The 13,970-nt window shown below is 48.5% G+C and overlaps 1 protein-coding gene across 1 annotated transcript in view; it reads right to left on the bottom strand.

The window, feature by feature from the left end:
- Nucleotides 1-13,970, bottom strand: part of STK11IP (serine/threonine kinase 11 interacting protein) — a gene marked incomplete at its 5' end in the record, with an annotated part of 19,492 nt that overhangs the window by 5,302 nt on the left and 220 nt on the right. Inside the window, 15 exons of the mRNA XM_029084840.1 lie at nucleotides 915-1,409; nucleotides 2,903-3,098; nucleotides 3,872-3,982; nucleotides 4,944-5,134; nucleotides 5,297-5,662; nucleotides 5,771-5,852; nucleotides 6,157-6,324; nucleotides 6,833-6,874; nucleotides 7,936-8,025; nucleotides 8,661-8,764; nucleotides 8,941-9,070; nucleotides 10,046-10,117; nucleotides 10,325-10,432; nucleotides 11,461-11,556; nucleotides 11,856-11,937. Coding sequence (XP_028940673.1) covers nucleotides 915-1,409; nucleotides 2,903-3,098; nucleotides 3,872-3,982; nucleotides 4,944-5,134; nucleotides 5,297-5,662; nucleotides 5,771-5,852; nucleotides 6,157-6,324; nucleotides 6,833-6,874; nucleotides 7,936-8,025; nucleotides 8,661-8,764; nucleotides 8,941-9,070; nucleotides 10,046-10,117; nucleotides 10,325-10,432; nucleotides 11,461-11,556; nucleotides 11,856-11,937 — 2,333 coding nt within the window. The remainder of the gene's footprint in view (nucleotides 1-914; nucleotides 1,410-2,902; nucleotides 3,099-3,871; nucleotides 3,983-4,943; nucleotides 5,135-5,296; nucleotides 5,663-5,770; nucleotides 5,853-6,156; nucleotides 6,325-6,832; nucleotides 6,875-7,935; nucleotides 8,026-8,660; nucleotides 8,765-8,940; nucleotides 9,071-10,045; nucleotides 10,118-10,324; nucleotides 10,433-11,460; nucleotides 11,557-11,855; nucleotides 11,938-13,970) is intronic.

The following is a 13,970-nucleotide window of genomic DNA, read 5'->3' as shown; positions in this document are numbered from 1 at the left end:
ACTTCTTCGTGGGCTCAGTTTTAAACTGGGACCTTGTGATTTGACCTAAAACAACAGAATGCATTATTTCTCACACTTCAAGCATACAAGACTGAACATGGCAATCCTAAACACTGGTCCTATACCAGCTCCTCTCAGAGGCACAACAATCCTGAAAGGCTGTTGGAGATCTCTATAGATCGAGAAGCTGATGGGTTTACAAATCAGGACTAGACTGCAGCTGCAGTAGTGTCACTTGGTGGGCTGGACCAGACAACCTCCATAGCTCCTTTCCAACTTCAGTTACTCTGTAAATCACAGGCTGATGCCCAAGCAAAAGCAGTCTGCTACATCAGAAATCCAAGGCCCATTACAAAGAGCATTTGTGGAACTCCTAGTAACTGCTATTTTGCACGACAGCCCTCACACAGCCAGGACACAGGACTTTTGGACAGGCTTTGTCATCTGAAGCTTACGAAGACCACTGAGGAAAGCACAAGTAACTGTAGATACACTAGCCAGAGCCTCATACAAACACACTAGCCTCACACTGCACTTAACTCACAGAATATACACAGAGAAAGTGTGCATACCATTGTCCAAAGGTAATGCTCCAGCTAACAACTCACTGCTGCCACAGGAACTCGGTGTGTCTGTAAACGAGCACTGCAGCTCCCAGAACAAGACCCTGTTACTCTGGGTCTGAGCAATACTAGGGATTAGGAGCTGACTCAGTTTTCCCTACCTTCAGGCATGAGGATTGAACAGAGGGGAATTAAAAAAACTGCTCACAAGAACCACGGTCACTGCTGCTTGTGCTTGATGACCTCCCTTCTCCATTAAACAGGGGGCAGCGCAGCCTGCAAGCATCAGTGATAAAGCCCAACACCAAGCTGTGCACACCCCTAAACCCTGCACAGCTCCTACATACTCACAGGGACTGAGATTCCATGTTTCCTCGGACTCAGAGTTCAAAGAGAGCTGGGAAGGAGTGGGCCCACGAGAAACACTGCAACGGTAGCTCCCCATCAAGCTTCCCTCATTGGTGTCTGTGCAGCTGAGGAACAAGTACTGGCTCTTCACGCCCAGCTCCTTCTTCCCACCGCCCCCATCTGAACTGTGGGAGCTGGAATGGCGAGTGCCGTCCTGCTCGCCACTCGGCTCCGGGGTCCTGGTGCTGTTGCTGGTGTCCATCTCTGAGCTGTCCTCCTCACCAATGTAGAACTTCCCACTCTCACTGGTCAGGGCAGCTGCTTCCTCTGGGCCTTCCTGCTGGCTGCCTCCCTCCAGGACAGAGTCTGACAGGTCCTCACTCGTGCTGTCGGCTCCAGGTGGCAGAGGCGTGCTGGAGCACACCTCTGAAGGCAGGATGACCACATGGTCACTGGAACAACTGGGACAGACTATGAGCTCACCAGCTGCTGCAGCATCTGTGGAAGGTTTTGTCAGGTATAAAGAGAAACAAGAACACCTCTCATCCCAACAAGATTTTACGTCCCCCCCCCTCCCCTGCAAACCACGAACCACCCCTTTCAGAGTAGACAATAGTTATAGTCGCACTTGAGCAGTTTGTTGAGCAGCTCTGTTCAGAATCATGTCCTACACACCTCCCCTCACAAATCAATGAGAGATTCTATATGAGTGACATCATCCACCTGAAATAGCTCTGCTCAGAGGGTGCTTTAGGGTGACCAGTGTGTGCTGTAGTTGCAACCAAACTACATCAGGGCTTTGGCTCATGACTTTCCTCCACCTGATGTTCCCAAGTGTTCACATAACCTCTGAAGCCCAAGCTCATGACCAGTCAATCCAACCTTCCTTAGCCACCTCCATCCTCAGCTTGGTTTAATCCTCCAGCCAGCCAAACCACAAGCACATCGTGTCCCTTCTCCAGCTTTCCTTGCCCCTCCTGACCCAAATTCTTCACCCACACCACAGCAGACTCCCAGCTGGATCTTGGGACTCCCACTACCCTGGTGGGGGGTAGGAAGAAAGTGTCCCAGGATGGAGGAAAGTGCTGCAGCCAGGACAGCATTTCTGCCCTCACTGCAGTGCTTCGATCCCAGGATACTTGGTCAAATAAGCAGCATCTTCCAAGCTAAGGTTGGGCACTCCTCACTTCAAATATAAACTGAGCTTTGAAAAACTCAGCCATCAAAAGATGCCTATTCAGCACCAGCTATGTCTCAAGTCAAAATACCACATCTAGTTTCAGACACCCAAAGAAAAATGTGGTAGAGTACAAAGGAGACCAGCAAGAATAACTGCATTGTATGAGATATGACTGACAAGCAAATTATCTAGGGAGTTGAGCTTATTTAGTCTAGAGGACAGAAGACAGGAGTAGTTGCAAGGGGAGAACAATGGCTGTCAAGTACAAAGAAAGGAATAAATCATTCTTTAAAAAGGAAGCAAGAGTGGGCTTAAGATCACAGCCAGGGAGACTTAGGTTAGGGTTCTAGTTGTTTTTCTGATGTCTAACAGCCAAAGTTTTACCTGAAATACTGGAGCAGATTCCCTAGCAGCCTCCATTAGCAAAATCTCATTAGAACAAATTAGCCTCTGTGGCAAAACGGACCATGGTTTCAACAGGATGAGAGACTAAGTGACCTTTAAGACCTCTCCCAGAATTCAGATTTCTGTGGACCACCTGCATTATCCAGCACCCCACGTTCTCCCAGACCCCAGGCCACCCACAACAGAAGTGCTGCTTGCTTAACCTTAAAACAGTGGCTTATTCCTGCTAGTGAACAAGGCGGGCTCTTCCCACTCCGAGTGGGCCGAGTGACAGTGCCTCCCACAACAGACTTTACAGCCAAGGCATTACCTTCTCCTGTACATTCCATGCTCAACACCACAGGTGCCGTTCTGGCAGCCTGCTTGGGCACTAGCAAGCATCCTTTTTCTGGGAACTACATCCTACCTTGGTTTGAGGCAACTAAGGTCTCCAGGATTTTGGCATTTCCAGCCTCTGAAGGATAGGGACCTTGATGCCAGGGAGCCAGGGACTGTGAAAACTCCTGCTTGCATTTCAGGCACTGAAGCTTCATGGATCCTTTCTCCTGGTCCTGATTTCGCAGATTGTCCTCAACAGCTGGGGACAACACTTCAAGGACACACTAGAAGTAGCAGCAGAGGGAAAAAAGTGCTAGCAGACAGCTATAACCGTCCTAATAAAAGCAAGCTTCTGACATCAGCAAGTCTCCTCACATGCCTCATTAGAGCAGAGTGCAAGAGGTGCAGGGCCATTTCCTAGCTAACAGTACAACAGCCAGTCTGTGCAATGCTTGCCAAGGGCACAGAGCTTCACAGCAGAAGACCAAGAGAACCTGTTTTTGCAGGTCTGTGCCTTGTGGACCAGCTTTCCCTGGAAGTCTGGTCTCAAAGGTCCCATTTATTTGTGCCTTCTCTGTAACAACTTGTTTAAATGTACTTAAACAACAGTACCCTGAGAAACATACTTGGATTTGAGACCATACAGCAGCTGTGAAGACCAGAGCTGCCATAGCACTGACACTCTCACTCTCTAGAGGGCTAAATACAGACTAGCAGATCACTCAGCACCCAGGAAACATCTTGCACATGCACAAAAAGTAAGGATCACTAACTTGCTTACAAACTTGCCTCCCCAAGAGGGAGAAAACTGCAAGGCTTTCTCCTTGAGAGCACCCTTTATGCTCCAGGAGCTCCACTGCCCATGACCATGATCCCGGCCCCTACAGTTCATGTGTGCAGCAGGAGAAATCCTGAGCTTGTAAGCTAGACATGGGCTGCCACAGGGCAGCAGATGCACAGATACCCTGTGAACAGGGGCCCTGTGCTCGCTGGAAGAATTCATCGTCTTCCAGTAACACTGCCCCCTCCCCAGGCTTCCCCCTCTAGCCTCTCCTACCTGCAGACACTGCTCCGGGCAGTTGTCGAGCACCACATATTTGCGCTTCTGCCGGTCCTTGCGAATGTAGCTGAAGTGCAGTGTGAGGACAGGGAAAACTCGCTCCAGGTCCTGCAGGAGACAGAAAATACCAGTTCTAGGCAGAGGGCACAGCATCCAGTATACAGACTGCATTTGTTTGCAACTGGCTGAGATGTGGCCATACAAGCACTTAATTTAGTAAGCCTTGAGTAGCCCTCCATAGCCGATAGCATTTGGGAGCCGGGTAAAATAGGCATAAAGAAACAAACAAATAAATAAATACAAATAAAGCTCGTGAGTACCAAGGACAACAGTCAGTTTTAAGGTCCAGAACAAAGCATTTCAAACAAAACACCTTTCCACGAAAGTATTTCAGAAGAATATCAAGCCACAAACATTCCAGAGGTATAAAGGCAGGGGGAAAAAAAAAGAAAAAAAGTGAGTTGGAGCTTTTGGAGAAAACAGTAGTAGAGAAGCCTGTGAACACATCCATGTACACTCTGAATGTTAAAATGGTACCACAAGGAAAAAGAGATTTCCAAACTCCCCTTCTAAAGAACCACAAGAGCAAAATGGGGCTGCTAGCACTAAAGCATGTGGCTGGAAAACTGCCCACTGAGCTACCAGTAGCTTTCTAAATGTCACACCAGGCTTAGCGCTGCACTGTGTAAGAAAAAGTGCAATCCACAAACAGTCCTCCAAGGCCAGGGTGATATCCCAGTGAGGAACGGATGGAAAGGAGGTCTCCATTTCATTTAGGCTCCTCTTGATTAGTCTCTCATTTCCTGTGCGCTGGAACAAGTCCAGACATTGTCTTTTTAAGTCCAGCTTTGGAACAGAATCGGCGCTGGCTTCTGCTGCATTATCACAGGTACTCTAAGCAACACAGATGCTGTTAGACACACATGTGTTGGGTGGAAGAGATGCTCAATCAATCAGGCTTTGCAGGAGCTTGGAAAAGACCTGCAGCATACTCTGACAGAAGCCCAAATCCAGAATGCTGGCCCACGTGGAGTAAGATGCCAAATACTCACACAGAGACATAACTCACCATCCTCTTCCAGTTCATCTCAGAGGTCTCCACCTTCTGCAGGCATTTCAGCTCCAGCTTGTGGAGGACTCTGGCAGCCTTCAGTTCCACCTCAATCACATGCTTAGCTGTGACTCGCAGGAAGATCCAGTCTGCCTCTGGGTCCCCTTCGCCTTCTATCTGGCTCACCAGCACTGGCTGGCAAAGGTCCACTGCCAAACAAGACACAACACAGGTCAGTACCACAGGCCTTCAGGCCTGTTTGCCCCAAGTACTTAGAATTCCTACAACACTGGGCAGCACGATAAAGCTTCAAGGATATCACATTTGTGTCACCCAAGCCCTCAAACACAGCAGTGAAAAGACCTGTTTACCTTCTGGCTTCTCTGTTTCTCCCTCCCCCAGCATTAGCTCATCTGCCTCCTCTTCTCCTCTCTGTTCTCCTTCCACAGACTCATCCATCTGTACTTCAGGCTCTTCTTCCTTCTCAGTATCATCCAAAGGAGGAGAGGATTCTTTCTGGGATACTTGGGGTTTTCCTTGCTCTGGGTCAGAGCTCTCACTCTGCAAGTCCATTGCAGCAGGTCTGCTTGTGATCTCATCTGCAGAACGGCTACGGCAGATGACAGGTACTTGGTCATGCTCCTCCAGGTGTCTCTTGTACTGCAGCCAGTCAACACCAAAGCGATCTCTGAAGCTGTCCAAGCGCTTCATCTCCTTCTGATGCTGTAGGACCAGGTCTGCAGAGAGAAAACTTGGAAAGTATGAAAGCAGTCCCCATGCCAGAGCACTCCTCTGACTGTGGGCAGTTCAGCTGCTGTGTTACTGAGGAAGAAGACAAGCCTCACCAGCAGAGAGAGGTAAAGCCTGGGGCTCATGTTCTGTGTCACTGGGCTCCGAAATGCTCGCTCTGCGCACTTTGACTTTTCCCTGGAACAAACACGATAAGAATAGTTGGGAGGCACCAGAACAACCAAAAGAGCATCTGATGAGGGGCTCTGCCAAGCTGAAGGGTTCCTAGTTGTTACAGTGCAGAAGCACACCATGAAACATTTGTCACAGTATATCAAGACTGACGTGAAGCCCAGCACCTTCCTAACACACAGCAGCACAGGGGCTCACTACTGCACAGTCAGTACAAGACCACATCTCACTGCACGAGGCGCTCACATCGAGGCAGCCCCTGCACCCAACGTGCCAGCTACATGGTTTAGAAGCTCTCTCAGTCCCAGACCTTGCTCTTCTTCCGAGGGAGCCTGACAGCCACATTCTCCGCTGGGGACTGACTGTCGCTGAAGTCTGCAGCACAGGAACTGTCCAGAGCACTGCGGTCCAGTGCAGTCTTCTCTGACGTAGAAGTGTGGATGGACTGAGACACGCTTTGCACAAGTCTTGGAAGGTGCTAAAGCCAAAAGAAGAGAACGCTGCCTGCTGAGTGCAAAGGAGAGACAAGGTAACCAAGCCACAACTCAGGCTGACAACTTCCTTACCCCTTACCCTGAACTTTCACCATCTCACTTGAAGTGGTGACAACAAATCTTGCCTGGTAGACTCTATTGTTTAGCATGACCACTGCAATTTAACTCAATCTCTGCCTTTCTTATGGGAAAGCAGATGGGAAACTGGTAACTGTTTGTTTTGCTGACATGTAACCCGAGTGCCAAGTACCAGAGAGTACCTGAAGAGGAAACAGGCAAGGCTCCAAGTTCTACAAGGCCACATAGGACAGAATAAATTACACTGGCCAGTCCCAACAATTACTAGGAATCGGCATGGACTGAGCCAAAATGAACTATGTCAAAGGGTCAGGGCAGCCCATACAGATTTAAAGGGACACACGACAATGCTAAAACATGTCAGAGTTCCCACTCCCAAAGCCAGTAAGATCAGTTTACAGCAATTGCACTTACCATCAGGTCTGAGGAAGACAGTGGCTCCCCATCCAAGAGGAACTGTAATTAGAGATGCATTCGCAGTCAGATTCCATTTGGCTGGCACATGCTCTGGACAATATCTGCTGACTCCTATTCCCCTTCAGGCCACCCTAGGGTTGGGATCCTTGGCACACAACCACAAATACTAATAGAAACAACCCTGTTCCTGCCTATCCATTGCTCCTTTAGCTGTAGCTACCTGACCTAATAGCATATAAGGACCATTGTGGTTTTCCTGTTACAAACTTTATGACTCCAAGAAACGTATCAAAGACAGTTCATGGAAGGAATACAATAGATTATTCTGCAAGAACTCACAAATTGTTGTGAGAGGTACTCACTTTCACCTCAAAGCTTGTACCCTACTTCTAGACTGAGTCTACCTAGCTACCAGTAACTTGATCTCAGTGAAAGCTTGTTCCAAGATGCAGTCTGAAGACAACGAACCCAGCCATTTGACACTAAGATGAAGGGCAGACCAGCTCCAGAACACCTCTGACCCTTAGCAAGCAAGTTTACTTTGCTAAATTGCCAGAACACTGTCTTTGCTGGCTTCTTTATTTAAAATCATATTACCAAGAATTGACCTAGGCAGCAGAGTGCAAGGGAAACTGCGATGACACCTAGCTGAGAGCAGAGTGATGGGGAGAGAGAAAGCGGTGGCCATGGCTGCCAAAGGAGTATGTAATTAGGCAAGGTGGGCCAAGATGGCCAGTTCCTTCTTCGCAAAGTCCAGCCACACAGTCACTGTCTAGCAGGAACAGAGTAAACCTTTGGGACCATCAGTGACCAAAATTCATGAAGTAGACAGTGAAGACATATTAAGATCTGAGGTCTGGCAAACCTGAGAAAAGTTTTCAACTCTGTTTGCCCTGGCCAGCAGACCACATAAAAAATTAAGGATAGACTACTCTACCTGAAAAAACAAATCAAAACCACAACCATAAAACAATCACCACTGTTATGCCACTGGAATAAATTTTCAGGTTTATGAAATTCTTTCCCACCATTTGCCCCCAAGTGTCAGAACAATCTATGCCTTCAACAGCAGGGGCAGAAAGCACATGGCTAATACTCACATTGGAGGAGGCTGCCCTGGGAGACAGATGTACAAGGGTTGCAGATCGGTGGTTTTGATGGAACCATAATGGGTTTCCCTCTAAATGCAGCTAGGTGAGGGGAACAGAGAAAATTTTAGTAGAAGCAATGTTCTATACCCTGACCTAATCTGCCTGCAGGCTCCAGGCTTTCTCTTTGCCTCAGGAAATATCCTTGCAGTGGAACGGTGATCAAGCCAGGACAGGCCTAAGCTTTCACAATGCTTCCTGATATTTGTTCAGCAAATAAGAGAAGGAAATTAAAGTACTTCCTACTCATGCCCCTAAATCATTAGGAGCTTTTTCAGTACTGACCCTGAGAAGTATTAAGTCATTTGCAGGCTATCTTCCTTCACAAGCACTCTAGTGACTGCAGTTATCCTCCTTCAGACTTCTCTGAACTCATAAATCTACAACAGGATTAGGGGAGGATCTTTACTGAACTCTACAGCATTAAAATTGGAAAGGGGGAGCAAGGAAGTGGGGGTGAATATATGGAGAAAGGTTAGCTTGAGCAGGGGTCACCAAAAATGAAGGCTGAAATACAGGTGTCTCTTCAAGGCTCCCCCATCAGCTTCCCACATTAAAATGAAATGCTCAAGAGTTTAACTGATCTTTCAAAACTCTCTTCTTACCACACAGTCTCCACCTTGCACCCTCTGTCTGTGACATCTCTAATCTATCAACCTATTAGGCTCTGTGCTTACTCTTTTTACATAGTGCAGAGTAGACAGTGGTGCCAACTGGGCATGTTCCAGCAGCAGGTTGTAGGCCACATCCAGGTGCTGCAGATTCACTAGCTGTTCAACCCCTGCAAACAAAGCAAGAAGCCATCAGCACACTAGAAGTTATAAACTTAGGAACCTTCCTCTTCCCCAAAATGGAATCCTAGTTAAAATAGCTGTGCCCAAGATTTCAAGATCTGTTCCTCCTCAAGGAAGAGAGAAAGGCCTCAAACTCAGATCTGCTCCTCTCTTGGGGGCTCACCATTAATGCTGTCAAGTTCATTGTTGCGCAGGATCAGAGTCACCAGCTTGGATCGGCTGAAGATGCCAAGGTTTGGCACCTTGGACAGGAAGTTATAAGCCAGATTGAGGTATTCTAGTTCTGTAAGGGTCTGTTCAGAGAGAAGAGCAGCACTGGATCAGTTAGGACCTTAGCTCAAAGCCTGACCCTAAACTCAAGACAGAGCACTAGCCCCCTACCACTTTTTCCATCCCATCAAGGTCAAACAACAAGTGAGTTTCTTAAGACTATTTCTGCAGCAAGACTTTGACATTCACATTTGGAGTGGTTTGTCTGGGGGTGCTCAGCACAATCTAACTGTTTTACCAGACTTGCTAGGAGCAGCATTCTCCTTCCTCATCAACTTCAATGGAGCACAGGACGGGACTGGACCCCTTGCCTCAGCAATAGGACTGAACTACTGAAAGAAGCCCTTTCTTACCTTTGCAAAGATGATTATGGATGATACATTGTGAGCCCCACCAACTCCATTAAAAGCTGTTTCATAGCTTCTCTTAAAAGAAGCAGATCCAGCCCAGCAGAACATGGATTTCATTGCTGTTTCCCAAAGATGCACGTGCCACTGTGATGGCCTACCACCTTTCTAAAGTAACCGACAGGAGACTTCTGAGAGTGTGAAGGGAATGCTACTGGCAGTCTGAACGAATCACACAGCCAGTCTCTACAGCCCCATGCCTGGCTACGTAATTCCCACCTGCTGCACAGATTACAGCAAAGCCTTGGCCACAAAGGAGCACACACTGCACGTGTGACTCTAGGCACAGTGCACACTGTATTTATCACTCAGCCACAGCAGAGTGCCAAGCGATACACGCAGTGACACGCACCGCTAACTCTCCTGTCTTAGAGTGGACGAGGGACACTGTCTTCTCTGCCTAAGTGGCCACACATGCACGACAACAGTTTCAAGGCTGCAAGCACTAGCTCCAAATCACACACCTGCGGGGCCACATCTCCAATTTCTTTTGTTATACTTCACCTAGCAGGCACATGGCCAGTGATTACAGCACTTTAGCAGTGTCCTGGCCATACAAGGAAACTCCAGTGCTCAGCCCAAGATACTGACCGTTAAATAGTTCTCACAATCCTGGATCTTGTTGTGACTCAAATCCAAGACTCTCAGAGCATTCAGTAATTGCTGAAGGACAAAAACATACTAGATCAGATTGTACAAATGTCTCCATTGCAGCACAGAAACCCTGTCCTGCTGGGAGAGGCCAGCAAAACGAACACTGCCCACTGCCTCCCACCCAGACCTAGCAGCATCAGTGAAGGAGTGCCCAGTCCTTGGCTGTGATCATCTCCTCTCTTCCCCTCAGTCATGCAGGAAGGATGCCCCACTTACCAGTGAGTCATCCAAGGCAGTGATCGAGTTATAGCTGAAGTTCACAGTCTGCAATTCCAACCACGGAAGAGCACAGCTCAAATCTCCACCACATGCTGAAATGATTTCCTAGGAAGAAGTAAGGAGCCATTCCTTGGTGAGTACTAGCTGTTACAGTAACAGCAGATGAACACAGGAGAACAGCTAGTCTAGAACAACACTGACATATTGTGCTTTACAGACCCTGCCTGGCTTACAGCAGTAATGACTTTTATGTCACTAATTCAAATATCTGGAGATGGTGGGAATTCCACAGCTAGGTATTTAGAAAGAAGGGGAGATGCTTTCACCTCCTACACTCAAGTAACGATAGTTAACCTAACACGTAACAATTTGTAGGCTCTGAGCACTAAACACAAAGACTCACACAGTCATAGAATGGTTTGGGTTGGAAGGCACCTTAAAGATCATCTAGTTCCAACTCCCAAACGTTTCATGCCAACAAAACCTTTTTCAGACCTCCATCAAAGCAGAAGTAAGACACACATGCCCCGGCCAAAAAACTTATGCTCTGGCAGACAAAAGGAGCTCTCCAAGCAGTCTCTACCAGCAGCCCCTGTTCCCCAGCAGACAGCAGCTTCTGTGCCACAGAGACGCCCAGAGCCCCACGGCCAGCACAGCCCACGCTACTCAGTTCTCTGTGTCTGCAGCTTGCCTTCATGGCTCAGAAACCTGCTGAGCACCAGGACAGATAAGACACCGAGGCACAGCATTCCCTCTGACAATCAGCTCTCATTTAAGGCTGCTGAGGTACAATGAAACAAACCTGGCCAGCATATTGCAGGCCTTCCAACGTGGAAACAGCCAGACACACAGAACAGTCAGACCTAGCTGATACGAATATTGGCCAGAGACAGAAATTCTCAAGCAGTTAAAAAGGAGACTACAGAGCACACATGTATCCAACCAGGGAATATTTAAACACTGTTTGAGTCAGGAGCAGGACCCCAGAACAGAGAAGGGAGAAAAAGCCATATACAACATGGATTGTTAAGATGGGGAACACCGTCTCCTACATCTTCCCTGTGTGAAAGGCTGTAGGATCAAGACAGACTTTCTCCTGCAATTTTTCCCACGAGCTGTGTAGAGACACTCACCTCCAGTGTACTGATACATTTGCAACAGGTTAGAGATTCCAGCTGAGAATAGACAAATCGCAGTCCTCGGAGGCAGTGTGGAGGGACAGACCTCAACTGCAGCAGTGATGAGAAAGTAAGGTCAACATACATCAAAATATTACAGTGTAAGAGCAGCTGCCATCCCAGGCCCATCTCTGCAGAGGATCTCCCATTCCCCTGCTGGAGCCTCCCTCCCTAACACTCCAGCCTTTGCTCATATCCCAACTTCACCCCAAACAAGTGTTGCTGGAGTTCAGACCTAGCCTTCTAGGGAAGCCACAAAAGCCTGCCCAGTTTTCAGGAGTAGAAGCATTCTGCAACCACAAAAGTAAGTAAGGGAAAGCCAAACAACAAGTTCTGCCTCCTATACTTACTTCCAGATGCCGGAGGGACTTGAAAGGGAAGATCTTCACAGCAGATTGCAAAACACAGTTTGGAACATGAACAAGCTGGAGAAATCAGAAAAGAAGTCTCATGTCAAGCTTGGTTTGTGCTGCAGCACTTCCCTCCCAGTGCACCGACTGCAGCTCCCTGAACAGGCTCTCCTCTCCAGCTCAGGTGCTCACTAACAAGTTCTCCCCTGATGCCAGTATCAGCGCTGCCTCCTGGCCCCATAGAGGTCAAAGACAAAAGCACGTTAGTTAGCAGAAGCCTACAGTCTGCCAGACCACAGAGCTCCTTTTCTTCTCCCCTGTCGACATGGCTCCCACACTTTCACAATCACAGGGAGGTCTGACAGCTGGATTCCCCATCAGCCACCACTAACAAATCTACTAAATAAAGACAAATCTAACTGCTGGAGCTATGTTTATGGAGCAACTGAGCTGAACTAGCACAATGATGGGAAGTGTGCATGTGCATCTCACTAGAACAGGCCAAATAAAGCAAAGCACAAGCAGATACAGTGGAAAACAGAGCTGGTCCCCAAGCCACTGCTAGCATCAGGCTGGGGTACCTGCAAACCTCCTCTCTGCATCCTGTAGTGCAGCCACAGGCTCTCTCACCACAGGGTAGTAAGGCTGTGTTCAGGTACCACAAAGCAACTTATTAAATCCAGCTTCTTATGCTTTCTGTGGACAGTGCATACACAGCACTTCAGACCAAGTGAGTCATGAAGCAGTTAACACTTCCACTGCAGACACCAGAGTACAACTGGAGAGACCATCTCTGCCAGCTCCATCCATGTTCACGCAGAAGTGACTCATCAGGTGCAGAACAGACATCCCAAGGCCTCGTCACCACTGCCACTTCCACAGTCACAGCCCTGGCAGCGATGAATCACTGCCCACCGCCTGCCAGCACCACTGCGGCATGTTGAGCAGGACCACTGGCAGGGGAACCTGCACTAGGAGGCTCTGATCATCAGTTTTAGCAAAGTTTATTTCAAATGCCGTCCTTGCTCTGTGTCCCAACCATCTCCTCTCCCTCCACTGGCTTCAGAATCTGACCACGCTGATATAAATCATTACTTCCTCCAAGCAAATCAGTGACTGCACCACAATGGGTAGCTTCCTCTTCTTTACAGAGCCCATTTTTTGGTTAACACAAGTAAGCACCACAACATCCTCCTGACTGCTACGTCCCTCCCTGTCACCTCCTGCCAGGGGACTCGTGTTTCTCCACAGGCTCTGGGCCCCGCTCCAATCTCCACCCTCAGCACACTCTTACCAAACCCTCCCAACAACATTCAGACAATCTCTCAAATCTGTCTCATATGGAAAACACTTTTAAAGACATCGCAGGCTGTAAGGCTGAGCCACAACATCTGCTGAGCACCACTGCAGAGCCTAACAACAGCTGCTAATTCCCCTTCCCCTTTCAGCCCATTCCACCTCTCCTGCCCTCCTAGCAGTGCCCCAGTGCCAAGTATAATCATGCACAGCCTTGTAACACGTGCCACCTTTCAAAAAGCTCTCTGAGGAATCCCCAGCTCTGTACTTTTATCTTTATTATAACCTTCTTAAAATTAACAAGGACACGTTACTAGCAGCATCCCATGCTGTGAAACGGATCAACCAGAACCACTGTCCAGACAGGAGCAGGTAAAACTCAGCAATAAGAAGCAGAAGGTCTCAGAGCAGGGGGTGTGTGTAACATCTAACCACTCTGCTCTGAGATCGCGGCTCTGCTGCCTCGTGCAGATCAACCATCACTCAGGGAGCTCTCAGCTGTGCTCAGCTGCCAGATACTGCTCGAACCGCTCAAGCATTTCAGGAAATAATAATTCTCCCAACAATGTCAACACCTTACCAAGGTCAGAACATAATTAACCTCTGCTGCCCCGGTTCTAACTGGGAAAATCTTTCTGCTGAATGGCATGTCTGATCCTAGATGAAGCAGCTCCACGCTGAACTGTGACTGCAGGCAGCAGCCCTGCCAGAGCTGCCTGACCCACCGGCACGCACGCAAGGCGGGGTCAAGGGGCGCCAAAGGAGCCCGCTCTGAAGCTCTGTGCCTGCCACCTCCTCCGGCCGGCCCTGCAGCAGCCC

The sequence above is a fragment of the Antrostomus carolinensis genome, unplaced genomic scaffold, assembly GCF_000700745.2.
Source record: "Antrostomus carolinensis isolate BGI_N321 unplaced genomic scaffold, ASM70074v2 scaffold47094, whole genome shotgun sequence".
Taxonomy (NCBI): domain Eukaryota; kingdom Metazoa; phylum Chordata; class Aves; order Caprimulgiformes; family Caprimulgidae; genus Antrostomus; species Antrostomus carolinensis.
This window is presented reverse-complemented; position numbering and strand designations above follow the sequence as displayed.